We start from the raw sequence: 27,843 nt of genomic DNA on the forward strand, positions 1-27,843 counted from the left end.
TGACGACGGCGATCTAAGCCACTCCACCGATGTCCGGCTTGAGGGAACGTGATACAAGGACATAAGGACAAGTGACAGAACATGATTGATAGCTAGCAAGTTCCCTGCTGAGCATTGACTAGACTGAAAGTTACCGATCTTGGCAAGCCTCAAAATCAAAACCTGCCACGATAGTCTTTGTCAATTTGTGTCTTATATTACGCGAGAGTTCTGGCCATTACTGCAGCGACTTGCCGTGATCCATGTCGATCAACTCCTCAATCATAACCCTCGTGATTCCTAGTCGCATTTCCGTAGGGACATGGCATGGCTTGTTCTCCAATCTGACTTCATCTCTTCCACAAAGATGGCTTTGTCAGCGCTGTAAGTCAATCAGAGTTTCTTCAACCCCTGTCGGGATTTGCGGGGTGATTTCTATAGCAGCTAGCAATATTGATAATCAGAAGTCATGTCTTTTCTTGTTGAATTCACAATTACATATACTCCGCGCAGCTACGTTATCTCAGGAAGTCCACGATTACATTGGTTAATAATAATACCTTGGGAAAGTAATGTCAAGACTGTCCACTGAATCTCTCAACAATATAGCAACTTGTTATGTATTCAATTGTCTCCTGCATCAACAGACTCCACGCACATCCCTGAAGCTCAACACCATTTATTGATGCAGCTCTAGCTCCACCGTTCTTAACTGCGTCCGTGATAGCAAAAACCACATGTACAAGAATATCAGATCATGTTGGATTGTATCTGTAATCATTTAGCCTATCTTAATAGTCTACGCCTAGATTTTGTGTTCTATTTTCGGAGAATCAAGCCAGATATAGCCAGTTCTTTCACGCTCAATTATAAAATGTCGAACCACCAACTAAGACTCGTCCCGCGAGAACGAGAAAGTCAGACTCGAACCAAGTTCATGATCGCATATATCAACTCTCAACTCAACCCACCCAATACGTGATAGTCCATGTCAAGGATTCATATTCACACATTGCGCTTTCTATATGCGAAGGCGTTATTTTCCCCTTTTTGATCAAAGCGTTTCATACAGAACCTCGCCTAGATACTAGTGAAGCGCCGAGAAAGTAGTAATGCCTTTGAGTTGTCTACCGGACCAATTAATACCTCCAAAGAGTATAGCGAGAGGTCCACTACAGACCCCGTCCAAAACTGGCGTTTTTACTGTCGTTTCTGCAACGATACACGCTCCTCTCCAGGTATCCATCGTATTGCATTACAATTGAGGGAGTTTTAGCCGGTTCCGCTTTGGCGCGAGTAACAAGATTTCCGGTAATGGCATCTCCTGTCGCCGACAGCGGACCAGCAACTGTTTCCACGCCTCGGGAACTCGGAGTCAGCAATCTCAGAAGCATTCCGAGGAATTTTTAATTCAATATTCCTCGGACGAAACAAGCGGGTAGTTTCAGGAGAGGGAGAATATTCTATCGGTCCAAGGTTGTATTAGGGACTTCAGACGATACAAGATTGGCATAATACCAAGCATATATAGTCGGGTTTGACAGGCATAAGGAAAACGACTGAGCGAGTTTCGGGAAATAATAGTATCCGCCAGAATTCAGCAATCGGAGCAATTCGAACCTTTTCCATTTCCCGATACATATGACTCGTGGCGATTCGGCATGTTTCCTAGGTAGCTCAAGGGAGGTCTCATATTGGATGTGCCGTAAAGGTCCTTCTTCAGCCCGATGATTCTCTTACTTTCTCCTCACTCCACTCTTCAATTTCATGACATTGACAACAAAACTTGGAGCCAGGAATGACTCTAGCGACTTGCTAGCTTATAAAAAAAAGTATTCTCCATTTGTCCTTACGTGATATGAACGAGAAGAGTGCGGATCCGCATCTTCGAAAACCGCGGGGGAGTGGATAAACCGTAACTCATGTCCCGGATATCTTTGCGGGGAAAAGTGTAGACTATTCGGGATTTATTTCACAACGTGGAGTAGGTACTTGTTGGTCTGATGAGAAGTAGATCAATTAAGTAAGTTTAGTTGGGCCTAAAAGTGCGAGATAGTCATAAAAGTCTGGAATACTCTCAGATGCTAGATAGTAAATCCAGTGAGTAACCATTAGGTTCTGCGTAATTCCCTGTTATTTCTAGAGATATATTTGGAGAATTATTTTCTGGAACAAATCATCTTGAAGCTGCCTCGCCCCCAAATCTACAATGTTCAATGAATCAGCAAAAACTTGTCCGAAAGCTGGTAGTAGATATAACACAAATAAAAATAGATAACTGAGATATTGTAAGGATATAGAGGCAAGAGGCCCGGAAGACCTACTGTATAGCCCGAAGGATAGGGCCTAGGCTCCTTATATCGATGTGAGAGGCAATTCAATCACTTGTGATTAAATTGGTTGACTTTTGGGTCTATTGGCTCAGCGGCACCTCTCCCGTTGTTCTTACAGATATGGACAGGCAAAGCCATAGTACTTTCATTCATTCAGTCAAAATTTAGAAATCAGTTTTGCTACTACTATAAGCAGTTAAATGCTTGCGAACTAGTTCACAAGTCGGAGTCCGAGGAGTTCTTGAGTAACCAGCAGTGTTATCATTTCGCTATGTTGAGAAGACAACTTGCTCATGATGTTTTTGATGTTCCGAGCAAGACGAAAACCTCGACAATTTTTGGCCATTAGTTCAAATTAGACCTATAGGGTCTTGCCGTTTTAATTGACCTTTTAAATTGATCTTTACATTGACCTTCAAATTGAAGCTATTATAACCTCTTTCTGGAGCCGTAGGCGATGGATTAGGTACCCTCTGCTTAATGAGGCCCCCGGCAGGGTCCCTGAAGGATCACCGGAGGGTATAAGTCTAATTCCCCTAAAGATTAAAAAATGCAAAAGACCAAGACTAAGACCAAGGAAGAGGCTTAGAAAGAAGAGGCCTAGAAGGAAGAAGACCTGTGCCTAGGCCGAGGCTTTGCCTTGCCTAGGATGACGGAGTCAGCATCAGGGTCTTGTAAGCAATGCCTTCCCATCATGGCGAAATAATTCAAGATGCCCTTTACGTATATATTAATAATATTGTTCGGTCCTTGGCGTGCGTTGAGATATTACGATATAGTTAATTGAGTAAAGAAGTGAGAGAAGAAGTGTGGGGGCGCACATGGTCAGGTATGCTCTCATAGATGTTCACTTCTATCTTTTTGAATTCATACTATCCCCAATAAATTTTAATACTACGACGCTCAGTAGGTACTTATCAAGGTTAATGATGCCACGAGGTTACATCATATAATAGAAGATATTTACTTGTAAGACTTTATGTCGATGTCTCGGGTAACCGGAGTTTTAAAGTTTATTTGCAACAGAGGACTTATTTCCATGCCATTGACTCAGATGCGGGGCTTCAAATTCATTATAATGCATCACTAAGATATAACTACCTAGAATTCAATCCGGATTCTCAGGGCACATGCATCAGTATCCAAAGTCCTCCCACACAACCTTCTCTCCATGCAACCACTCCTCAAGCGCAGCCAGCAACGCAGGCGCCGTACATAGGAAGAAGCGTGCGCTCTGGTCCTTGAAGCTTTCGACGTCGTTCGCGTTTATCCGTCGCTTCACAATCCGGGTACCAGCCTTCTCCGCTTCTTCCAATAAAATCTCCTTGTCCTTGTTTAGTTGTCCCGTGACGAAGAGAGTAGTCGACTTTGCAAGTCCAGGAATACGGGAGAACGTGTCGCTCGCAAAGGGTAAGTCTTCGTGACGCAGAGTCCAGAGGAGTATGAATGGCACGTTATGCTTTAGAATGACTGGTGCTTGCGCGAGGACAGGTGTAATACCTACACCTGCCGCGATGAAGATTGATTTAGGGCCCTGCGGCTCCAGAGGGATGCGGAAGCCCTCTTCGCCGCCGAAGCCAATAACTGGTACTTTAAACAGCACACGTGGGTTGTGTTTTCTTAGAAAGTTTGTCACTGGACCGTGTCGTCTTATAGTGATCTGTAACTCTTTGCTGTTCTCTGGTGGACTTGAAACAGTAAATGTTCGCACAAAGTCATCATTGATGCTCTGGGGGTCATGATCTGCCATGTGGCTGTAACCATTCGATAACTCTGGTTCAAAGTCCAACGTGATGTACTGCCCGGCGTGCCAGCTTGTGATAGGCTGTCGGGAGGATAACTCAAAGGTGAACCGATCGATCGAGGGTGTGATAATTTCCCGATCTTTCAGGGTTGCCATTATAGAGTTTGAGTTCTCAGCAACAAGATGCGCATCATTTTCTGAAAGCAGGTGGCGAATGGGCGGGTTGTAAGGAGAGTATTCGCCCAGGGAGCCTCGAAAGGGAAGCCCAGACTTGACGAACTTGGCAGAGGAAACTGATATCTTGACAGCCAGTTTTGTTCTTGCAAGCAAAGAAGAAGCTTCTTCGCCTATAAGCACAGATGCGGTACCAGTAAGGTAGAGAACATTGGCATTGTTGTAATCAGGGATTGCAGCACCAACTCGGGGGTTAACTTTGAAGTTACCCAATGTCTGGTATAATCTGTTTCCCGAAACTGAGAATTTGTTAGCTCATGTTGTAGACAAATGCGTGGATTCACTTACACTCTGGATATATAAACTCGACCCCATCTTCTTCATTCTTGATAACTCGTATGAAACCAGGACTTCCTCCACGGTGATTGGTATCCATGGCATTTCCATTTGTGCTCGACAAGAATAGCATATCTGCCGCTGCAACTATATCCAAAGCGTCTTGAGGCAGAGGAAGCTTTTCGGAAACGAGCTCTGGCTCCATTATATGGGGTACGATATCCTTCTTGTTGAGGTACTTGGGACAATTGCCTAGGCTCTCAGTCACGGCCATAGCTAGCTGGACAGTCTTGCCTTCATCGATAGTAGCACCAGCAACCATCTTCCCTGCTAATTTGACACGATCTCTTGTTTCAAGGTCTATAGCCAACCCAGACATTTCCTTTCCATCGCCGTCGTTGGGCCTGTTGATGGCACCTTGCTTCACACCTTCTTCATCGATACCATCCCAAAGAGCCCTGAAGACAGGATCATAACGAGTATCAACCGAGCTGTTCAATGCGAGAACGTCTTGAGCGACTGGTCTTGCAAAACCACGTTCTCCGCCCCAGATAGTGGTCCATGGACGGCCTTTGTCATCCAGAGTCCCCAAAGCGACCAAGGGGGAATGCATCACCCGCATCCCATAACGGTCTGCCAAACCAGGAAACGTAGGGTTATCCAGCTTGGGAACATTTAGTTGCTCGTGCATGGCAATTTCGCCTTCGTGCCAGTCTGTTGTCGCGGAAGGCATATTGAAGAAGTTTCCGTAAGATAGAAGTGACTGACTTGAGAATTCGTATTGCAAACCATGGGCAAGGTTGACGTTTATGAGGTTTAAGAACCAGAACTTGACCATGTCGCCTTATTCAAACATGGACTTAGTCAGTTATCCGTCATCGTAATGCCGTCAGTTCCAAATTTTAGTTTGACTTGTTGACAAATCATCAGTGCTGTCTCCCAAAGGGCGTAGCTGATTACGTGCTGCGGTAGCATGTCGCATATATGCAGATGCAGTCAGTTCTAGTACCCCAATGTGTCAGCACAGCAGTCAAGGTTTTGGGGATTTTGTAATATGACGATGTACCATTTCTATTGAGTTATATTACATAACGAAGCCAACTATGAACATCGACGCGCTTCGTAAGTCATTATTAATTTCAGCCTATTCTTATATAGTTGGCCTTTCACCAACCATATCTTCCTCGCTGCGATTCAACATCATAATTGTAAGGAGGGGCCCTATCCGGTCTAGCGCTTGCTGAACGGGGCGGCATAGGGTTGGTCAAGTTTCTACGAGGAGGCTCTCGTTGAGGCATCGGTCCTGTAGCACTACGGACGGGAGGGTTGAACTGACGCTGCATCGCAGGTCCATTCTGCTGAGAGGTTACAGAGGCCGCAGTGCTAGTGCGTCCTCCTGGGTTGTAAGCTTGATATCCTCTCGAGCTAGGAGGAGGTGCTTGCGACGGTGCAAATGAACCCGTGGGTTGTGTAAAAGTATCCATCGGACGAGCACTGGGTGCGCGTGCTGGTGGGGGGAAGAAAGGCGCATTATTAGGATGCATGGGGCCGGGGCTTTCTGTGTATCGACCTGACATGAATTGCACTGGGTCTGCCATCGGTTGGTTTGTCGGGTACTGGCCATGTTTCCCTTGCGAGTTCATGGTATCCGTCCGTGAAAGAGGCTGTTCTCCATAGTTAAGAGGAGGGACTTCAGGCACGGGGGATGCAAGTCGGCCATAACCAGCCCCAGGCCTAGAAGTGGACCGGGATGCAAAGCTTGCGATAGATGTCGTGGTGCCTTGTCTGGTCGGTATAGTCACTTGTGGGACCGGAGGTACGTCTGTACCGCCTGGTGTTCCTGGACGTGAAGTATAAGGTGGCAGAGTCGTCGTGGTGTCGTTGCGGTTGAGCATAGGATGTTGACCCATCTTTTCGACTGGGCCTACGTTTGGCAAGGTTGGAAGAGTTGCAGCGCGTTCAAGATTGAATTTCTCGCCGGCTTTTTTACTAGCCTTGATCTCAGCTTTCATTCGGTTGGTTTCCTCTCTAGCCAGAGCTTTGTTGACCGTCTTGGTGACAATCTTCATCAGAGTCTTGGTAACCTTTCGTTCACAGTAACCAGAAAGACCGCCATCGGCAGCAGGGATCCAATGGTATAGGAAAAAGACCCAGAAAAGAACGGCGGCCAAAAGAAACAGGGCAGAGAAAACCCAAATAACGACAGTGAAGCACATGCCCGAGAGAATCACAGCCTGTTGGTAGTCTTCTTCGGCCAAAATCTTGATTTTCTCGAAGAATCCGGTAATAGAGTCGCCAACATTGTCGGCGGTTGGAGTCAATTGTGCCTCATACACTGACTTGAGTGTAAAGGCATTGAGAACTTGACGAGGGCCTGAGCAGATGATGACACGGATCCAAGCTGGGAAAGTCAGTAAAAAGCATCGTGACTTATAAGGCAGACTTACCTTGAAAGTTGAAGTATGTAAAGAGAGCGATATATTGTGCGCCCTCCTTACTTTTGGTAAGCTCAGCAAAGACTAAGAACCTCCTCCATCCCTGAGAACCAAGACGAATCGATTCCCAACGAACAGCTAAACTGTCAAGGTAGGATTCTGCTATATTGCCGCGTCGAATGACTCGAAAGGCACGGACACCCTCATAGGCCAGGTTGACAAATGAAAGAATGATACAGATGGAGAAGATCCATTTTGAGACATCAAAAGAAATGGCAGGGTCAATCTTTGAAGACCAACGATCGAAAATGAGCAGATTGACAGCAGTGAAGCTGTCGACGGCGTAGACAGCAACTGAGACAAAAAGCATGAGCCAGAGGTAGATATAAGCGAAGACAGTACCGCATCCTGGACTCTTGAAGTCACAGAGATTGATGTATTCCCATTTCTGATCAGCAATCCCCACGACCTCCTTCTTTCGATTTCCCCAGCAGCATCCCATGGTGAAGTAAAGATTGACTAGCCTCGAGACTGTTTCGAAAAGAGAAGTGGCTGATGGGTATCAAGCTGAAATGTGAAAAGCTGTCCTGATCCTTCGCCAGCGAAGGTCGAGTCTGCTACTGTCGAAAAGTAGTAAAAACAAAAACGTGAGAGCATATAAAATGAAAATAAGCGATGGTGATGAAGTTGTGCTGCAACCGGTGCGCAAAAGAGGTCTTTAGTGAAAAGTAGACCACATGTCGAAAGTAATATCGTAGATAAAGTCGGTAGATCGGTGCGTAATACCTCCCAATATCCAAAGAAAGTATCGCAAAGACAATGAATGTGGTTGTTTGATAGATTGCTTCTCAATGGGCAGAGAACAGAGAGACAATAGAAGGTGAGTGTATAGGTGGATCGCTCTTATTGGTGGTTCGAATGACGAGATATTGTTTGAGATTGGATGAATGGAATGAAAGAATGACGAAAACAGAAAACAGCTTTCAAGACTGTAACAATAATAGCTACAGCTAGGTACGCAATAACAAACCAACGATAATACCAAGAAAAGGCTGGAAGATGAATGGGAAAGAGTCTGGAACTGAATGAGACGGGAATTGGGAATGGGAGGTTTCAAATGAGAGTGGGAGCGCAGGGAAGGGACCAACCAGAAGAGTACCTTCCAAAGTCGAATCGCATTATGATCCAGCATGAAGTAAAACATGGGAGGAGCGGGGGTTAATCTTCTTTGGTGCAACCCTATGCTCTTTCCTCAACTCACCTACCTAAGACGGATTGTCGTCTATTCATTTAGTGGCGCGATTTAACTGCAGGTGTTAAAACGTCCGCATTATCCTTGAGGTTTCAAGACGATGCAGCCAATGATTGGCTTTCACGAGAAGGGTCGCGTTGAAAGGCCGCTGTCAAAAAGACTCCAGTGGTCTTGCTCAAGTGAAAAAAGTCTAGGCATTGCCGCTGGCATTTGTTCGTTTCTTTTGTTTTAGTGGCTGATTGTTCTCTCTCCTCCAACCGCCAACCGGAATCCAAAAGGTCGAACAAGACTTCCCATCCAATCAGCGTGATTAACCGCCCAACTTCAGCGGTAATAACACTAGATGATAATAATAACAAACATCAAATACTCGTGTCCAGTCAGTACCTGTACAACCACAGCGCGCGACTGTGACCGCGATCGCGACTCGCCCAACTCACCATTTCCATTATGATTGAAACTTGAGTCGGTGCTCCGAATAGACTACCAGTTTCAGAAGTGGTTGCATTACAACGAATCGTCACTTGATCAAGTGAAACATGCTAATGATCGGGTTGCCTCCCCCCGCGTCAATCAATGCCGCAAACACCGAGAATTTGATGCCGGAACCGGTCATTGTCTTGGCGCTAAGGGTCGTCGAGAATTATAGAAATCGACGTGCAAATCTTCATTTCCCATGGCCCAGCACATGAACCACGAAGCGAGTCGCCTTGCCGATCAACCTACCTTGCTGCAACGTCCCTCGGCTGTGTTTCTTCGTCATGGCGGTATGACCACAAAATAATCAATTGCTGGCTATGCTCAACAGATTGCAAGAAATAATGACAAATAGCAGCAAGCCATGGTGCGCTGAGCTTTCACTGTGACGTTACACGGATGGGACCCTTTCTTTGTTCGAAACAATCTACAAACAACGTCCAAGCGGCAATTTGCAGGAACCCAAATGCCCTTAAACTACAGAGTATCTTCACAAAGTTGTGGGAAGGGTAGTCATTACGTTCTTTGTTCAAGTGGGAGGAATAGGATCGCTCTCAATCAGGACAAAGAATAGGCACCAACAGTATTGGTGCCTCTTCAGTATGTGGCTGAAAAAGTTCTTTGTTCACTGTTTAAAAGAATGAGAGAGATAATTCATGAAAAGGACAACGCTTCCCTCTGAAAATGCCATAGAATTAGTAGCCGTTGGCCATCTTGTTATCCAAGCAGACATTGTCAGATTCGCCGTCACCATGCAATCCAAAGAGTCAGCCAGCATTGGAGTCCAGCCTGTGCTTCGTCACGACCACCTAGACGAAGAGGAGGAGGAAGTCGAGCCTGTATTTGAGATCCTCAGGAAAACCGAGAATAATGTCTGGATCGTCACCAGACAGGGAGATCCTCGAAAAGAGCAGTATCTTGCCAGTCGTAGCCCTCCCGGGGTTCGACTACGTGGTGCTATCAACATTGCACAACATCGCCAGGAAGCCAGCGCACTGAAGACTCTACTCTCGATTCACAATCAAGCCCACACAATCCGTCAAATTTTAAACCATGAGAATCTAATTTCGATCGCTGGCGTCATGCAGTATCAAGTCTTCACCAAACAACAAATCCCTGACTCTGAAAGGGGTGATGTACAGCTTCTCGTCTGGGATTTTGCTGATGCTGGCAATCTCAGCGCCTTGTTTCGCCATTATCCCGTCGAGGACTCTTCCTTCTACCTTCCCGAATCTCTCTGCTGGCACGTCCTCCGTTCTATGATTCGTGCGGTAACTTGGCTCCATGATGGGAAACGACTCGTGTACGAGCATCTAAGCGGCGATCCAGAAAGCATTATAAAGCTTGAATGGGAAGCCGTTAACACAGACTGGTTTTCGATCCTGCACCGTGCTATCGAGCCCAAAAACATCTGGTTCCAGCATCCACGCGGCGCTGAGACCTATGGTCAGTGTAAACTGGGCGATTTCAGCACAGCTGCTGTCACATGCCACGCTGTTGATGGCCGTAATGGAAACAAGACTAATGATTTGTCCAATGGCTCATATGGAATAGCACTGGCTACACGACAAGGGCTCCAGGCACTGGAAACAGCTCGCGAAGCATTGGAGGGCGATATGAATTTGGCCGTAATGGAAGAGGTACGAATCCTACGCAGCAAAGAGGCATATCAATGTACTAACATATGCTTCAGGGAGATCGCCCGTATACACTTAGAGACGAAATTTGGTCGATAGGTGCCACAGTACTCACCATGATGACAGGACAAGCACCTTCACACTACTGTGAGCAATGCGGGTGTTGTCATGTTCGGTTTTGCGAAAGCGGCGGGTGCCTTGAGAAGAAAGCTGTTGCAAAAGGATGTGATTGTCTGTACGGGGGCTGCGAGCACATACCTGAGAGTGATAAATGCGAAGACTCCGTCAGTCACTGGCCTGATTGTCCTCCTCGGCATCATTGCTCGGAAGTCCCTATCAACATTGATTCGTTGATTGCACGGGCCCGGTACTCCAAAATGCTGCGCACTCTGGTCAAGGAGTTGCTCAACTTTGATCCCAATGGACCCCAAAGGAAGAGTGTTCGATTATTCCGAATGTGGCCCTATGCCAATGCTATTGAAACAGCGTACAGGGAGTGGAAGACGGAGACCAAAGAGGGTAAAGACTACATCGACATTGATGATGATATGGCTAGGAGAGTACTTTTCGGAGACGAGGAAGAAGAATGAATGGTCTATTGAGTATCTAAACCCATAGTCTTGTAGTGCCTGCCTTTTAACCGAATATATTTGCTTTTGCCATAGTGATGATTGAGACTTGGGCTTCCGCTAAACAGCCAATGATCTTACACGACCGTCTGTCAATCCTTAGAACCAATAAAGTCGAATCCGTCACAAGCTCCCCACTTCGGGCCCCGCCATGTTGACAAGGCTTGAACCCAGATGAACCTGGCCTGGACCGACCTGAGCCGTTTCCCCATTTCACTTCAATTCCAACTGAACTCGACGGTCGTCGAAGCCTCGACTCAGCACAACAAAGCAGGTCACCTGCCCACTTCAGACGATCTTCACCCTACGGCTGATTCTCTGAACCACAGCTTCATCATTCATCGTCTTGGAGCAACTTGATTAAGCAAAACCTCTTATCACTGTTCAATCGTCATGTCCATCTCCCACCCAACGCCTCCTCTCCTCCTCACAAAGCGCCTAACGGCCTTCCTCAACGCGAATCGAACAGCTCAGCTCCCCACGCTTCTCCTCACGAGCCCCCACGGCAAGCTTCTCGCTCATGCGAGCCCGCACCCCGTCGCTTCACTTCGAACGCACGCTACCGTCGCCGCCTCCCTCCTAGCCATACATTCTACTTCTGCGCCTGCGCTCGCCGCGTCGTTACCTGGTTCACGCACGCCTGATCCCATCGGCAGCTCGCCGCCCGAAGAGGAGGATCTAGATGTAGAGACAGATCACTTGTCGCAGAGCCAGCAACTCGATTCACACAAATCAGGCAAGGGAAGAGGCATCAAGCCAGCTACTGTCACAGTGCAGCTCACGAGCGGGACTGTTGTTATACGTAGATTGAAATGTGGCCTTCTCTTCGTTTGCGTGGGACCTGCAAACCCGGATGCTCTAGAACATGGCATGCCTAACCTGCACGATCTTCATGTTTCTGCTGGCGATGCGTCGCATGTTGGCAGTCCAGATGGCGCAGATAGCGTTTTGAGTACCGGCGCGCAGACAACAGCTAGTCTTGAGAGCACTACGGGTTCTGCCGCTGCAGTAGCTGCTCTTCGTCGCCATGCTGCTGAATTGGCGCGTTGGCTTGACGACAAGCTGGGCACGCTTACCGTTCCAGAGGAGGGTGTAGGTGTGGAATGATGGCAGCGCATTTGTTAATAGCGATTTGGTATAGATGGCGTTGGGTTTTATTTGTCTGAGGGATATGAAAGGGCATCGCTCTATTTCCAGGCGTTGGGGATCGTCTACAGAGAACATATACAATGGGAGGCATTGTTGATACGTAGTTTTTTTCCTTTGCTCATACGAGAATAATAATAAACAAGGCCGCTATAAAAGGCAAAATACTCTATAATCCCATACCAGTACGTTTAGTCAAAACTCCGTAACTCATAACGCCTCGATATGTTTTTCTGTCCCATGGCCCAAAAAAATCCAACAAAAAAAAAAGGAAACTGCAAAATTTGCAGGAGCCAAGACTCAGCAAACTATTCGATGCTCATGCGCATAAGACCATCGTGGGTATCAACCATTCCCTGAAAACCGACCCTTCCTTTGTTGTTGTTAAGTCGACCAGCTGCAGAGCTGCTTCCAGACAGGTTTCCTGGTGTGCTGCCGGACTCACTTGGAGCACTGCTACCTGCCTTGTCGCCACCATTACTTCCAGGACGAGAACCCCAAGACATGCCGTCTCGCTGGAGTGGGCTTTGCGTGACAGGTGAATTATGAACACTCATACCGGGACTGACGGCTCGACGTTTAAAGCTAATGGGATCGAAGTCATCATCACCACGGCGGCGTTTACTATTGATCTTTCGGGTAATTTCTGCAGCGCTAGGTGGTTGATTGACACCATTCTGCGGGGCCTGAGTGGTTAGAACGTTGTTGTTGTCATGGCCGAACAAGGGTGCACTTACAGTAGCTCCACCAACTGACGGTGAGTCCATCGCCACGTCCTCACTGATACCTGAGGATGATCCTCGTGGAAGGAAAGCAGCAGGAGGCGGTGTGGTTCTGACACCACCAGTGCCGCTTGGCTCAGGAAACGCATCCCAGAATGGCTTGCCCTTTGACTTCTTGATAGCATGTTGCTTAAAGCTGCTAGAAAGGCCCATTGATATATCGCCCATAATGTCATCTTCTGGAACATCGCTCAGGCCTTCTTGCTGAGTCAATGTAGGCGAAGAAGGGGCCGTAGTTGGCTGTGTTGATTCCGCTGTCTGTTGGGATATTCTGGGTTCCAGCTCCATGTCGCAATCGCGAACTTGTTTGACAACTTCGGCCTCTCGACGAAACTCGGATTCGGCGGGGGTGCTCTCCTCCATAAGCGCAGCTCGGATCCGTGCGAATGTTTTTGTTTTGGGCTTGGTTGTGTTAGTCGTATGTTTGTAATGTTAATTAGTATAAGTGACTTACCAAGAGATTACCTCGCCTTGTTACAACTCTCCGAATAACATTGCGCTGACCATCTCCAATCCCATCCACGTCGCCCATTGCTCGTGCCTCATCGGAGTCTGCACCAGAAATGTGCAATTGATTAGCTTGCCAGCTGATGCTCTCACGCCGAGCCCGTGAAGAATTGGCTGGTGGTGATTTTGATAAAGATGAGCCACTGAACCCCAGTCCCAAAGGCCCACGAGCCTTCTTCTTAGATTGTTTGCGGGGTCGTTGTCGCTGTTGGAAGCTCATGAGGCTACTCATGGCAGGGGATCCAAAGGTCCCACCAGACCCTGGAGGGCCAAGGGCTGGACCAATCTTGTTGACTTGCGGAGTTGTTACGTAGCTCTCGTCCATATCCTCATCCATCAGCTCGTCGTCATCAGAGCTACTGGACGAATCGGAACCAACCGCCTGGCTCCCAAGCGAGCTGCTGATGTGCATCTTTTCCTGGTTACCCATAACAGACCATAAGGATGTAGACATTTGCTCTGGTCCTGCATAGTGACTTCTTCGGCTCGGTATGTTCATCGCCCTACCACCGGCGGTGGGCGACGAGTCTGGGGAAGATTCGGCAAGAGTTGAGTGGTGTAGACTGGTGGCAGCTCGAGAAAAGTCAAGACCGCGGGAGCGACGTGGAAGTATATTCGTGGGAGATGCGTATATTTGAGAGTGGTCGAGTTTAGGTGATAAAGGAGCAGGCTTGACGTATGAATTCGGCGGTGGTGGGGTAAAATCTCGTGGCGGCATTTGTATTGTAAACCCGCGATTCGACAAGTTGGGACGACGCGGCGTCACGGGTTGAGGAGTTGGGATACTGGTGTCGTCTTTTGATGTCCGGCGAGATTCGTCGACGATGCGCGGTGAAGGAGAAAGTCGAGAAGGGGTTCCTCCCCCATCGGACATGGACCGCGTTTTCGTCAGGGGCGATCGAGGGTGGCCAGGACCTGTCTGGTCATCTTTAATGTCGTCCATGACTGCAGCATCGAATTCATTTCGGAAGCGATCCATGACGGTTAAAGCGGGTGAGGTAACTGTTTCGTGTCGATAGAATGGTTGGTGAATGATATTGCCGGCCCTGATCGCGGGCTTGATCAAGGCGCAATAAGTTTATTGGCAGGTGTATATATCATGGCATCACAGGCTCTTGAGTTCAGTGAATGTTTGTTGCAACAAGTTGGAATGAAGGGATACAAGGTGAGAGAACGCGAGGTATTGCGCCGAGTGGGCGGTTACAGCAGCATAGTAAATAGAAACCGATCTCTTTTAGGTTTGGCCGCTAACTTAGTCCCACATTCAGTTCAATCCAAGGACGGCCCCGCAATTAGTTAGATGTAATGAGCGTCAGCAATGAAACATTAAATCGATCTCGGCAGTTTAACCTGGGTTAAGGTACGATTGCAGAGATTATTTATATAAAGATTTCCCATGCACTTATATATGTGATGTATACATAGTGTTTTGCAGGGGACAAACATGTCAATTGCAATCCTGTCACACGAAATGAAGAATCATGCCTGTTGTGTAAATGGTTGCAGAAGTATATCCTAGGCCAAGACTGCAACTTACATGTGCATGACGATATGTGACAATCAGCCTACCTATCATGATAATACTTGATGAAGCTGTGTAAGTTAACACAGACAGACAAAACTGTTAGAGTAACTCTCGTGGTGAAGTATATTGGTGGAAGGGAGCAACACACACAACTATCATTGTGTTGTAACTTCGAACCAGACTTTGGAATAGAAGCGCGTCATATAGGATTAAGAAGTTAATATATTCAAGTAAAAGTATCATCATCCTGACAAGTCCTGTCTCAATTGTTTACTACGGACGACGCTGCATACTATCTAGATATCCTGCTCTTACCCTATATTTATCATGATAAAATCGTGAACCAATTACGTTGGATACCTAGTATATAAATCTTTGCAATATACTATAGGGCACACTTTAGATATCAAATGTTAGACAATTTACCCTTAAAGACGGATTTGTAACGTGGTTGACCTCTCAATATCCGTTCACTCTCATTAGACAATAAGGCATTGACGTCAGACTTCAAAGTGGGGTTAAGCGGAGGCTCATCACCAATTTCTGCACTATTACAACAAAGACATATTTCATCAAAACTCATAATTCAACTGACCAGATTATCATATTCATAATCAACTGACTCTGGAAACTTCAATCAATGAGCTTTGCAAGAGCAGCACAACGCATCAAGTCCATTCAAAACTTCCTCATCAGACCAACTACTCCACGTATCTCTGTTGCCGCTGGACAATCCAGATTGATCAACATGGCTTCTACCGGCAGTTCTGACGTTACCAAGTATAAACTCAATCATTCTATGTGAGTGTAGATCCTCAAACTGTCATCAGATAAAACATGAACTGACCAGACTAGGATTCGAGTCAAGGACCCTAAGGCATCCGGTAGGTTGTAGACACCCTGATGTCCACACTAACAGGACAATCGAGCCTCACTCTATTCTCATCCTAGCACTCACTGACGCTAATGTAGCTAAATTCTACGAGTTCCTGGGAATGAGCCTTGTCAAGAAGCTCGAATTCCCCGATAACAAGTTCGATCTTTACTTCTTTGGCTACGACTCGCCTAATGCCCTGTCTCACAACAAGAGCGCCTTTGACAGACAAGGTCTCATCGAGTTGACTTACAACTATGGAACTGAGAACGACCCTGAATACAAGGTGAACAACGGTAACCAGGAGCCTCACCGTGGCTTCGGCCACACCTGTATCGCGGTCGACAACATCCAGGCCGCCTGCCAGCGAATTGAGGATGCCGGTTACAGATTCCAAAAGAAGCTTACCGATGGGCGCATGCGAAACATTGCGTTCGTCCTTGACCCTGATGGTTACTGGGTTGAGGTCGTCGCCCGAAATGACTACAAGGAGACTGAGAATGTAAAGGAGACCGACATTTCGACTTACACCATGGTTCGCTACCCCTCGATATGGCATTGTATAAACTGCAGCTAACGAGATAGAACCACACCATGCTTCGTGTCAAGGATGCTGAAAAGTCCCTGAAGTACTACCAAGAAGTCCTTGGCATGTCTCGGCTCCGCACCCTTGAGAACCCTGAGGCTGGCTTCAACCTCTACTTCCTTGGCTACCCTGGCGACCACCCTTTCCCCGAGGGCAAGGACGACAATGCCATCACCCAACGAGAAGGCCTTCTTGAGTTGACTTGGAATTACGGCACAGAGAAGGAAGAGAACTTCAAGTACCATGACGGTAACAGCGAGCCACAGGGCTTTGGTCACATCTGTAAGGATCTCCATGTAAATGAGTATGGATAAAGCTAACTAGACAGGTGTCTCGGTGGATAACCTTGAAGCTGCCTGCAAGCGTTTTGAGGATATGAACGTCAGCTGGAAGAAGAGACTTACAGACGGACGCATGAAGAATGTTGCCTTCTTGTTGGACCCTGATGGTTACTGGATTGAGATTGTCCAGAACGAGAAGTTTTCTGGAAAGGAGAACTTTTAGATGCTCAACTATGGCCATGCCAGACTCAAGCGATTGTTTGTAGCAATGATCGAGGGAACAAGAATTAAATTATCGTAAACTGGGTGTTAAAGCTTGGTACATTGGCAATTGTGTTCGAGAATAAATGAGATCAACCAACCAAGCGTATACAGTAACACGGAAGTACAAAGTCTCAGGCATGCATCTCCGAGCAAGTCTTCAGAAATCAATGGGCTTTATTGTCCGGCACAACCGGCAGCAATCCAGCTTGTGGCACGGACATACAAAGCAAAAAACACATGCAATGCATCTGTTGAATTACCCCACGACGAGCTGCGTGTGGCTTGCAGTAGCTGAACCTGGAGAAAATGAGGGGTTGCATCCATGTTAAGAACATTGATGGCTACTCTTGTTTGCCCCGTCATACTTTTCTCCAAGTTACTTTTCACCATGCAGCAATTCTGACCTCTCATTGTATGGCTACACCACAGAACCTTGAGGGCTGTGCACTCGGACAAAAAGCACCCCCGCGTCAGAGATCACTGTTCCGTGGGATGTTTGCATATGAGATACGGCTTCTGCATTTACATTCCTGACCGTTCTTATTAAGTTGTTTTACTTTGAGAAACGACGGTCAAGGGCTGAGTTGCACTCCTGGGATTGGAGGATCATGAGCGGGTGGCTGTTATCTGTCTTGTGGAAGGACAAACAAAGATTACACCAAAAAAGAGAGAACGTCATTACGTCTCTGGTTTTGCAGTACTTATACTAGGCCGTGTGCCCTTTCATCTTAGGTTTCTTGGGATACACACTGTCTTTGCAAGTACTCTTATATATATCACTTTGCTCACCATGTCTCCTTCAGCTACTTTAGAAGCACCGTCCAGTGGACAGTCAAACCGTTTTCAGATCCTCGTACCCGAAAAGGTATCTCCGGATGGATTGGCTTTGCTCACTCCTCACTTTGACGTCGAAGTACGTAAAGGCCTATCGCCGGCAGAGCTCGTCAACTTAATTCCCAATTACCATGGCCTGATTGTACGCTCCGAAACTCAAGTCACCGCCGAGGTAGTACAGGCTGGACGGAAACTTAGAGTTGTTGCCCGCGCCGGCGTTGGGGTAGACAACATCGATGTCCCTGCCGCAAGTGCTCAGGGTGTCATTGTCGTAAACTCTCCCTCTGGCAACATCCTCGCCGCAGCAGAACACACAATTGCGCTCCTCCTTTCCACCGCTCGCAATGTGGGACAGGCAGATAGCAGCGTGAAAGAAGGTCGATGGGAACGAAGCAAGCTCGTGGGTGTCGAGGTTGGTCGCAAAACGCTCGGCATCATCGGTCTAGGCAAGGTCGGGCTGAACGTTGCTCGTATGGCCAAGGGCTTGGGCATGATTGTCAAGGCAGTTGACCCCTATGCAAGCGTAGATATGGCTCGTCAAACTGGCGTAGAGCTGGTTTCTGGCTTGGAAGACTTGCTCCCAGTGGTTGACTTCTTGACCATCCACACACCTCTGCTCGCTACGACGCTGGACCTGGTTAGTGAAACAGAGTTCAAGAAGATGAAGAAGACAGCGCGTGTGCTCAATGTTGCCCGCGGTGGAGTCTATAACGAAGAAGCTTTGATCAAGGCCTTGGACGAGGGATGGATTGCAGGAGCAGGCATTGATGTCTGGTCTTCAGAACCACTGGCCGCAGATTCAGCAGCAGCCAGACTCAGCAAGCATCCCAAGGTAGTAGCAACACCTCACTTGGGAGCGTCGACAGTTGAAGCCCAGGAGAATGTTTCCATGGATGTCTGCAAACAGGTCCTGGAGATCCTCCAAGGAGGTCTCCCTACCAGTGCAGTCAATGCCCCAATCATCATGCCAGAAGAGTATCGCAAACTGCAGCCTTCGGTACAGCTCGTTGAAAAGATGGGTCGTCTATACACAGAACACTTTGTGCGCAGTAGAGGAGGCATGCTGGGAGGTCGACGATTCGAGCTCATCTACCACGGAGATCTGGCTAGTATGCCCAACACCAAGCCATTGTTTGCTGCCCTTGTCAAGGGGCTCGTATCAACTTTCAGCGACTCGCATATCAACATGGTCAACGCAGCGCTTATTGCAAAGGAGAAAGGCATTGTCATCAGCGAGACTCGTGCGGGCGATTCTCCATCAACATATTCTAACCTGGTGACACTACGGTCATACAAAGCCGGTGGCAACAGTAGCGAACAAGTTATTGAAGGCTATGCGAGCGACGAACGAGTCTTTATCTCTAAGCTGGACCGATTCAACGGTGTATTTACACCAGAGGGAACCCTCATCATTCTACACAATTACGATGAGCCTGGAAAGATCGGAGGAGTGGGGATGGTGCTTGGCAAGCATGGTATCAATATCAAATTCATGCAGGTGGCCAGTCTGGATCCTGAAGCAACCAAGGGAGCTGATACACCGCCTGACCCGAATGGAAACGAGGCCCTCATGATTTTGGGTGTGCTCGGGCCGGTGAGTGATGAAGTTTTGAAGGGATTGAATAATTCTGAGGGTGTGCTTGATGTAAGTCTGGTCAAGCTATGACTTTTGAGTGCCTCCGCAGAGTAAACTCTATACCGAAAGGTTAACTATCGATTGCCTGGCCAATACAAGTAGCAGTAGCAGACAAAAGAATTAAACGTCTTGATGAAAACAAACAGTTCCAAATAAAACAACATAAACCTTTTTATGGTGATTCTGATGATTTACTTGTGAATGACTTCATCCGGCCTTAGCCAGACATACTAAGGGCAACTCATTGTAGCTATGGAACCTAGCAAACGCCTCCATCTTTTTTAGCTTCTGCAACGTCAAAGATTTAGTGGAGTGGCCTGTGCTTTGGTGAACGCATTCGGGGGACCTGGACCTGGTCTAGAGACACTGCTGACCAATAGAACATGGCTAATCCTTCCCTGGCAGCTCCCTGCGTCATCAGTACGATGCCCCATAATTGCAGGTAGCTTCAGGCCAGGCCAGGGCCATGATCCATGGATGAGGCAGGTAAATTTGAGCTTGTTCGTCCCACTTCTTTCGCCTCGTCGCTTTAACTCTCGATCAAACTTCGCCTCTGGCAGCGAAAAGGTAAGGATTTTGGTTGCTCTCAAGACGAAAAAGACAAATTCTTCAATTGACCAAACAAACCCTTTTGTTGATCTTTAGCTTCAAAATCACTATTCGACCCTCGACATTGACTTCATCAGCACCCCTGTCTCAGCCACATTCCGGTTATTATCGTGCAAGGCTCCTATGCCAAGATCGATTGCCCGTCCCTAGTCATCTGCTGTTCTGTCGGAAATTGATTACCTGCTGTGAACGCGTACTATATCTCTATTCTCGACACACGACTCTCGCTTCCCGCTTCGCCTCTGGGTGACGAGATCTATCATCGATACGCGCGCACGACTCTCGAGTCAATCATACTGTCATCATGGCACACGCTCCGAGATATAATATGGGCTCAATACGGCCGGCTGTCATTGGCATGGGTCGAGTTTTTGGCGCCAGCTTAACAGCTGTGTCCGCCTTTCCAATCGACACCAAAGGTCATCATGAAGAGGAGGGCGAGGGTACCAGCCTTTGGGTCCTCGCCGTCGCCTCAATGGTTTTGGTTCTTCTCGGTGGTGCTTTTGCTGGATTGACAATTGCGCAAGTTGCATCCCTCTTTGCGACAAGCGACGCTTGCTGACCATTTACAGGTTGATGGGACAAGACAGTATTTACCTCCAGGTTTTATCCGGCGACCCTGCGGAATCGCAGTCTAAGAACGCGAACCGTGTGCTCAAGTTGTTAAACCGCGGAAAGCATTGGGTTCTTGTCACCCTGCTGCTGTCAAACGTTATCGTCAACGAGTCGCTTCCCGTTGTGCTAGATAGAACTCTCGGCGGAGGCGTTGCCGCTGTCGTTGGCAGTACCGTTCTCATCGGTACGATTGCAATTATATCTAACATGGGCGCTGCTAATTCTTATAGTCATCTTTGGTGAAATTGTTCCCCAGTCCATCTGCGTTCGATTCGGTCTACCTATTGGTGGGTACATGTCAACACCAGTCCTCCTCCTCATGTACATAACCGCCCCCATCTCCTGGCCCATTGCGAAACTTCTCGACTGGATTCTGGGCGAGGACCACGGTACCTTGTACAAGAAGAGTGGTCTCAAGACTCTTGTCACCCTCCACAAGTCTTTGGGAGAAATCTCCGAGCGACTGAACCAGGATGAGGTTACCATTATCACAGCCGTTTTGGACTTGAAGGACAAGCCCGTCGCTGAGGTCATGACACCCATTTCCGATGTCTACACTCTTGCCGAAGACCATATCCTCGATGAAGAGACCATGGACGATATTCTGTCTTCCGGATACTCGCGAATTCCCATCTACCGTTCTGGAAATCATCTGGACTTTGTCGGTATGCTTTTGGTCAAGACTCTTATCACCTATGACCCCGAGGATAGAATCCCAGTCCGTGATGTGCCTCTCGGTGCTATAGTTGAGACCCGACCAGAGACAAGTTGCTTGGACATTATCAACTTCTTCCAGGAGGGCAAGTCGCACATGGTTCTCGTATCCGAATTCCCCGGCTCAGACCATGGTGCCCTGGGTGTTGTTACTCTTGAAGACGTTATTGAGGAACTAATTGGAGAGTGAGTAAAGTCCTTGATTAATTGTGAACATTGCTAATTAAGTAGGGAAATTGTTGACGAATCCGATGTGTATGTTGATGTCCACAAGGCCATCCGACGCCTTACTCCTGCTCCTCGAGCTCGCCGAATCCACGCCGCCGCCACTGCCGCTTCTGTTATGGCCTCGAAGAAGGCTCCTGGTGATTCCATTCTGGTCGATATCGAGGACCATGATGCGCCTTCGAACCGTGATGCCGAGGCTGCGTCCTTCCACAGCAACTATGAAGGAGGATTCCACAACTCTGCGAGAACCGCAATCCACATGAAGCGCCGAACATCCGATGGTGGCATCGAAGGCACCCCCGTTGTTGTCAAGGCCAGCCTGGACGAAATGAGATCTAAGCTCCGCCTTGGACCTGCCAACCGAGCTGCCAACCCACGCAGCAATACACGCAGTCTCTTCAAGATCAAGCAAGGTCTCGGCGCTAACGGAACCCCTCCCTCTGACAGCTCAAGACCTCTGCCCCCTCGCGCACAATCTCACATGGGTTTTGTAAACCAAGGATCGCCGGCGAGAAATCAAGGACACGAACGAACACCGTTGCTGGGCGTAGGTGAGGATAATGAACATGCCGTGGAGGACGACGAGACACACGATGGTGGCCGTAAGACTAATGGTACGCACTAAAGCGAGATTTATGTTATATGGATAATGGAATATGGGTGGCGGTTCAAGCACTGCTGCACTTATACCAGCGTACCCTGGCCTTACACGCAAACAAATAGGAATTGAGTCGCTATAAGCGGTGTTAATAATAGGCGTTTGATGTAGGAAATAAACGATAACAACGACAGTTATACACCATGAATATTGTCCCAATTTGTGATGTGATTGTTGTTTTACATTTGCTTTTTTACTGCGACCATGTTACATATCAGTCATACCAGATGGCATTCATACCGAACCCAGGCTCTGGTGTCCTCACTCTTGCGACGCGCGCAAGGAACTCATCTTGCCAACGGTAAATCTCAAGCCAGCCCTCCTGATCGTCCGTGATGGCCACCCACTCATCGGTCCAGGGGCAAGGCGCAACCGCATTACTGTGACCACCACTTGTTGGTGTAGGGTTAAGGCAGATTTGGCGCTCAATGGCTCCTGTGTCGGACAACTTGAAGGCGGCGACATAACCTGTCAAATCAAATGAGTTTGCGCGGGAGGAGGCAAAGAGGTATTTGCCCGAAGACGAAAGAACACAGACATCAGCGCGGTATTGTGTCCATCTATCGGGAATGCCAGGAGGGATCAGAGGGTAGTGTTTGTGAGTGTACACAGGGAGACGAGTAGCAGGGTCGATAACATATTCGCAGATACGGTTACCCTTCTCCATGAGGGCGTAGAGGTAGTTGCCTGTAGGGTGCATGGCTACCCAGCGAGGGTGATCCTTCTCGTCAGCACAATCCACAGATCCAACAAGCTCAAGTGTGGGATCGTCTTTGCTGCGACGGCGATGGGTCCAGAGCTTGTTGGCGCGAAGGTCGGCAGAGTAAAGGTACTCCTCCTCGGGGTCAAAGACCATGCCATGGATGCCAGTGTTAGGCTGATAGGGGTAATTTTGAACGTTCTCCTTGAGAGCCTTTGTGGTGTTGTCGGTGGCGAAGACAGCGCCGTGGCCGGCGTGGTCGTAGAATGGATTGCAGTAGACTGAGTAAGGAGGCTTGTTGGCAGCCAGGAGGAAGATGGCGCGGGTATTGGTTGTCGCAAGAGAGGCATTGACTAACAAGTTTAGTAGCAGTCCATCAATTGGTTGTTTATAACATACGATCGTGTTCCATTGGGTGAGAAACTTGGTGAGTTATTGAGGTTGGCGACTCAACAGCGAAACTGGACCACTTCTTCATGGCAGCGCCATATATGGCTTTTCTATCATGCTGTACACAATGTCAGTCCAGTCTTTATATGAGTAGCAATTGACCTACACTGAAAGTCATCCATGAGATAGGCTCATCTTGGGGAATCTCAGTCCTCTTGACAAGCTTGAGAGTAAGAGCCTCGTCGTCAAAAGCAAAAGTGAAGATGGCTCCTGGAGGGGTCCAGGTGCCGACCATGAGATGGTGAACAGGCATTTTAACAGCGATTGGAGTGGCTCTGAGCTTTGAGATGAGTGAAGGTCTCATACAATATCTCAGAGATATTTCATAACAATGTTTAAATGGTTATGAGGACGGAAGAAGAAGAGGAAAAGAATGGGAGATCGGCTTAAACATTTATCCCAGTGGAGGACCCCACGGGATTAGAGCTTATGGGTAGTAGCCGTAGTCGTGGGTCTACAAGTCCGGGGACGGAAGATGGCTTCGGTAGTGTACGGCGGCAGATGCTACGTTGTAGATTGATGGGATCTAGTATCGGCATTGGAAACGATCTTTGATTTTAGGCAAGGGTATAAAAGAGTCCATAGACCCTGATGTTTTTACTGCCTAAAATGCGAATAAGAAAGAAATTTAAGATACTCTTCTAGGTTTCATGATGTTCATCATGGCACCTCTTTTGTTGCAGATTGTCTACCGGCCTGGACATCTCATGCCAATACTCATGATGAAACAGTCTCATTAGTATCGGTCTCTACTTGATATTTCATCCCTTCTATAGAGACATTCTATTGTTTATTTTTCATCTCGAGTCTCGACTGTTTTGTGTTACATTGGACATGTTTACCGAGTAATATCGAACTTCTGTTATAGTGTTGTTTTATTCCCGTTGCCGTCTATCGCCAAGTACCCCGCATCACGCGCATCCAGTTACCTACTTCTTCTGTCCCTCTCTATCATTGTTACTCCGAGTCATGCCCACTCAGTCCAATGTTTACGTTGCCGTGTCATGAGCAACCCATCACCCGGAGAAAAAGGTTACCATGATGACATACATTTTTCTTCCGTCCAGTCAATATGGACTCGGAACATATGGGCCACTTGTAAAAGCTTGGACGATTTTTGGTCCATTAAAGGTAAACAACAAACAAGGATATACCCGGCTCTTGGACCACCTCGTCATCATCCAGCTTTATACTCATGATGATGAATTATTAAGAGAGACGTCGAGTAACTTGTTTATCGTATACGATTATCTGTGCACAGTAAGCTAAATATAGGCCAAGACTTATTCCAAAGTCAATTGAGCTAGGTAAAGACGTTGTTCTAGACTTATGAATTCTACGTTGGAATTCAAGTTGGTTGTTAAACGGTCCAGCTAAGATTTACTGGGTACTGTTTGCTGCCAATTGCCTTTTGGGACCTCACCCGCATTGCAACGATTAATTTCGTGCACGAATTAATCGCATGCCCAGAAAAAGAAAACATGTCAACAGATTTCTTACCGAGAAATGTAATGTCCAAGCTCGTACACGCCATCCTGCATCCTGCATCAGCATCATCACAGTCACTGGTGCGATAAGATAGATCCTCGTCGCCTAGCCAACGGCCGTTCCCCAATAAACAGTGCAACGGCCCTGCTAACCGTGCTTCGACTTTAGCTTGGCCTAAACGACCTTGCTTCCCTACCAACAGTCCCCCAGCTCTTCTCTTCGACACTTGAACTTTTTTATCATCTTTGCTTTGCAATGGCGTAGTCCCCAATCTCCAGTCTTTGTTGGCTTTTATTCTCACAGGTCCATGTGAGACTTGTTTTTGTTCATTGTCGCTTTTCCATCTTAACTTTACTTCGCATCTCCATTTCTACTAGAATCTGCTCTAAACGGTGTGGGCGAGCGCCATTACTACCTTACCCAGTAGCTGTCATATCAAGCACGGATACTACATATAACACAACGAAACCATGAATCCGAACGACATGAATGCCTTCGACCAGGTCCGAAGACCGCGGCCCAAGTCCACCATTTTCGAAGGCTTTAGACATCGTCGTCAAGCTTCTACCGACACCCATTCCTTCCAAAACCCCTTTGATGCCCCCGTTTCTCCCATCCACCCCAAGATCATGGCGTTTGAGAACTACTCCAACCCAGGTGCGCTGGCGGAGTTGCAGTACAACCAACAAGGGTCTGTACCCCGTCTTCCACAGCAACAGGAACGAGGTCGATCGCAGTCACCGACGAAGAGCAGCTTCGGCAACTTTACCATCATAACCGCAACGGGCAAAGAGGCCAAGGGATCAAAGTCTCGCGAGCCCTCCCCCACGAAACCCAAAAGACCAAAGTCGGCAACAAATCTCGCCGGCCTGCTCAAGCCCAAGACCCTGCGAAACTTGGGTAGGTTCAACTCAGAGGATGACGTGAGCTCATCCAAGGACAAGGAAAACAGAACACCCGAAGAGCCTGCAGCGGCCCCTGCGCAAACACCTATATACTCTCAGTTCGCATCCAGACCGCTCATTGAACAAACCCAGAGCAGCCGCCGAAGCATGGACGAACACAGGCCCCCGACTGCCAACGAAAGTTATACTGGTAGTCGAGCTGCTGTCAAGGAGCGGCCAAAGTCTTACCACCCTATGCTTGGTAGAATGGAGCCACCACCATCACCTACCAAGCCGCGCACTTCCAACGATTCTCGAAAAGGGTCAAAGGACTCTACCGAGACTCAAAGTAGGAGTGGTCGAGGTAAGGTCTTGAGCGTCTTTACTACGTTCAGTCACAAGCGATCCAAGTCGACGTCAACCGTGCCAGAGCCAACAACACCAGCGCTCGACCCCAAGGACATCGACAAGCATTTGGAAGCCATGCTGGATCGGCGAAACATCCCCGAGAATCAGAGATACAAGATGAGAAATTTGAGCAACACAATCAAGATGGAGTTTATCCGCCAGGACTGGGCCGAGTCACATGGTTCTAGATCAGACAGGCCGTGTTCGACTGACAGCGCCAACAGCGGCCTGATCCTCGAGACAGGCTCACAAAACGAAGACAAGCAGAAGCGATCAAGAGGTAAAAGCTTCAATCTGTCACGGGGAAGAAAAGAGGCCAAGGAGCCCGGTTCCCCGATCAAGAAATCAAAAGGAGAAGGGACTCTTGGCCGCCATTTCAGGAGCAAGTCCACAGACAGTGTTGTCAGTGAAGCTCCATCCACTGGCTCCATGTCCAACTCCGGTATCCTTTCCAAGATCAAACTCAGCCAGGGCCCTGGTGACTACGTCGCGTACCTTAGAAAGGTTCAGAAGCCACAGCTCGTCGAGGTTGGCAAGGTTCACAAGCTTCGCTTGCTTCTGAGGAACGAAACTGTGGCATGGATCGAGGATTTTATCCAACAGGGGGGCATGAAGGAAATTGTAGATCTTCTCAACCGCATTATGGAGGTCGAGTGGCGGTAAGTCAAGACTAGAAATTGTCTGTTATTTTTGTACTAACGTTTGATAGGGAGGAACATGAAGATGCGTTACTTCACGAGGTTCTCCTCTGTCTCAAGGCACTGTCAACGACAGCTCGTGCCATGCAATACCTCGACTCAATCCAGGCCGATCTCTTCCCAAAACTCCTTCACATGCTTTTTGATCCGGAAAAGAAGGGTCCTAGCGAATTCACCACTCGCAACATCATAACCTCGGTCTTGTTCACGTATATTGAGTCCGCTAGTTCGGCTGAACGTGTCGCACGTGCGCAGAGCATCCTCGCTCATCTTAGAGATCCTGAGCCCAAGGAAGACCAGCGTCCTTTGCCATTCGTTCTAGAGATGAGGCAAGAAAGGCCATACCGCGTTTGGAATAAGGAGGTCGTCAGTGTCACTAAAGAGGTGTTCTGGATCTTCCTTCACAACGTCAACGTCGTATCCCTTCCCTCGGACCGCCCCTCAAGCGCTAATCTCGCCAATGGTCCCTACAGCTACATGCTTCGGCATTTCCCTCAGGAGCGTCCACCAGTCCCGGCAGCACCGTATGTGGGCGGAGTTGAATGGGACGCGACCAACTACCTTGCTTCTCACCTTGATCTCATGAATGCAATTCTGGCATGTACACCTACAGTCGAGGAGCGCAATAACCTTCGCGCGCAGTTCCGTATTTCCGGATGGGAGCGTTGTCTAGGCGGTAGCATGCGTTTGTGTAAAGAGAAGTTTTATGGTAGTGTCCACGATGGTCTTCGGACCTGGGTCGGGGCGGCAGTTGAAGATGGCTGGGATGTCAAGGACGTGCGATACGGCCCGCCCCCTGACGCTCGGACTTCGCCAAAGAAAGCCGGAGGTGGTCAGAAGAAATCAGTCGAAGCGGCGCCAAAGATTGAGATGCCAAAGCTTGATTTCAGGCTTGATAAAGCCTCCACCCCGAGTAAAGATAAGGATGTGTGGCTATCATGAGCTGGCACACGTCTTGAT

The 27,843-nt window shown here is 48.0% G+C and overlaps 10 protein-coding genes across 10 annotated transcripts; 6 read left to right on the forward strand and 4 right to left on the reverse strand.

Moving 5' to 3' along the window:
• Positions 1–3,447: 3,447 nt before the first annotated feature.
• Positions 3,448–5,299, reverse strand: FSST1_000684 (uncharacterized protein; the record flags this gene model as incomplete). Its single annotated transcript, XM_083233242.1, has 2 exons — positions 3,448–4,529; positions 4,579–5,299. The coding sequence occupies 2 exons, from the start codon at positions 5,297–5,299 to the stop codon at positions 3,448–3,450; spliced, it is 1,803 nt and encodes a 600-aa protein (XP_083090866.1).
• Positions 5,300–5,732: 433 nt separating this feature from the next.
• On the reverse strand, positions 5,733–7,503 carry FSST1_000685 (uncharacterized protein; the record flags this gene model as incomplete). The annotated part of the gene is made up of 2 exons (XM_083233252.1): positions 5,733–6,967; positions 7,014–7,503. The coding sequence occupies 2 exons, from the start codon at positions 7,501–7,503 to the stop codon at positions 5,733–5,735; spliced, it is 1,725 nt and encodes a 574-aa protein (XP_083090867.1).
• A 1,979-nt stretch (positions 7,504–9,482) lies between these two features.
• Positions 9,483–10,957, forward strand: FSST1_000686 (uncharacterized protein; the record flags this gene model as incomplete). Its single annotated transcript, XM_083233263.1, has 2 exons — positions 9,483–10,370; positions 10,424–10,957. 2 exons carry the CDS (start codon positions 9,483–9,485, stop codon positions 10,955–10,957), a joined length of 1,422 nt encoding a protein of 473 aa, XP_083090868.1.
• Positions 10,958–11,389: 432 nt separating this feature from the next.
• FSST1_000687 (uncharacterized protein) lies at positions 11,390–12,103 on the forward strand (the record flags this gene model as incomplete). Its single annotated transcript, XM_083233274.1, has 1 exon — positions 11,390–12,103. The coding sequence occupies one exon, from the start codon at positions 11,390–11,392 to the stop codon at positions 12,101–12,103; it is 714 nt and encodes a 237-aa protein (XP_083090869.1).
• A 347-nt stretch (positions 12,104–12,450) lies between these two features.
• On the reverse strand, positions 12,451–14,410 carry FSST1_000688 (uncharacterized protein; the record flags this gene model as incomplete). The annotated part of the gene is made up of 3 exons (XM_083233284.1): positions 12,451–12,828; positions 12,880–13,326; positions 13,379–14,410. The coding sequence occupies 3 exons, from the start codon at positions 14,408–14,410 to the stop codon at positions 12,451–12,453; spliced, it is 1,857 nt and encodes a 618-aa protein (XP_083090870.1).
• Positions 14,411–15,596: 1,186 nt separating this feature from the next.
• On the forward strand, positions 15,597–16,920 carry FSST1_000689 (lactoylglutathione lyase GLO1; the record flags this gene model as incomplete). Its single annotated transcript, XM_083233295.1, has 5 exons — positions 15,597–15,757; positions 15,812–15,840; positions 15,929–16,365; positions 16,416–16,698; positions 16,745–16,920. 5 exons carry the CDS (start codon positions 15,597–15,599, stop codon positions 16,918–16,920), a joined length of 1,086 nt encoding a protein of 361 aa, XP_083090871.1.
• An 831-nt stretch (positions 16,921–17,751) lies between these two features.
• Positions 17,752–19,461, forward strand: FSST1_000690 (uncharacterized protein; the record flags this gene model as incomplete). The annotated part of the gene is made up of 1 exon (XM_083233306.1): positions 17,752–19,461. One exon carries the CDS (start codon positions 17,752–17,754, stop codon positions 19,459–19,461), a length of 1,710 nt encoding a protein of 569 aa, XP_083090872.1.
• Positions 19,462–20,344: 883 nt separating this feature from the next.
• Positions 20,345–22,222, forward strand: FSST1_000691 (uncharacterized protein; the record flags this gene model as incomplete). Its single annotated transcript, XM_083233317.1, has 4 exons — positions 20,345–20,566; positions 20,644–20,839; positions 20,886–21,555; positions 21,601–22,222. The coding sequence occupies 4 exons, from the start codon at positions 20,345–20,347 to the stop codon at positions 22,220–22,222; spliced, it is 1,710 nt and encodes a 569-aa protein (XP_083090873.1).
• Positions 22,223–22,469: 247 nt separating this feature from the next.
• On the reverse strand, positions 22,470–23,658 carry FSST1_000692 (carboxy-cis,cis-muconate cyclase; the record flags this gene model as incomplete). The annotated part of the gene is made up of 3 exons (XM_083233329.1): positions 22,470–23,308; positions 23,355–23,463; positions 23,512–23,658. The coding sequence occupies 3 exons, from the start codon at positions 23,656–23,658 to the stop codon at positions 22,470–22,472; spliced, it is 1,095 nt and encodes a 364-aa protein (XP_083090874.1).
• Positions 23,659–25,363: 1,705 nt separating this feature from the next.
• Positions 25,364–27,825, forward strand: FSST1_000693 (armadillo-type protein; the record flags this gene model as incomplete). Its single annotated transcript, XM_083233340.1, has 2 exons — positions 25,364–26,844; positions 26,895–27,825. The coding sequence occupies 2 exons, from the start codon at positions 25,364–25,366 to the stop codon at positions 27,823–27,825; spliced, it is 2,412 nt and encodes an 803-aa protein (XP_083090875.1).
• Positions 27,826–27,843: the final 18 nt, after the last annotated feature.

This window comes from Fusarium sambucinum, chromosome IV (assembly GCF_050947815.1).
Source record: "Fusarium sambucinum isolate potato_lamoka chromosome IV, whole genome shotgun sequence".
NCBI lineage: Eukaryota > Fungi > Ascomycota > Sordariomycetes > Hypocreales > Nectriaceae > Fusarium > Fusarium sambucinum.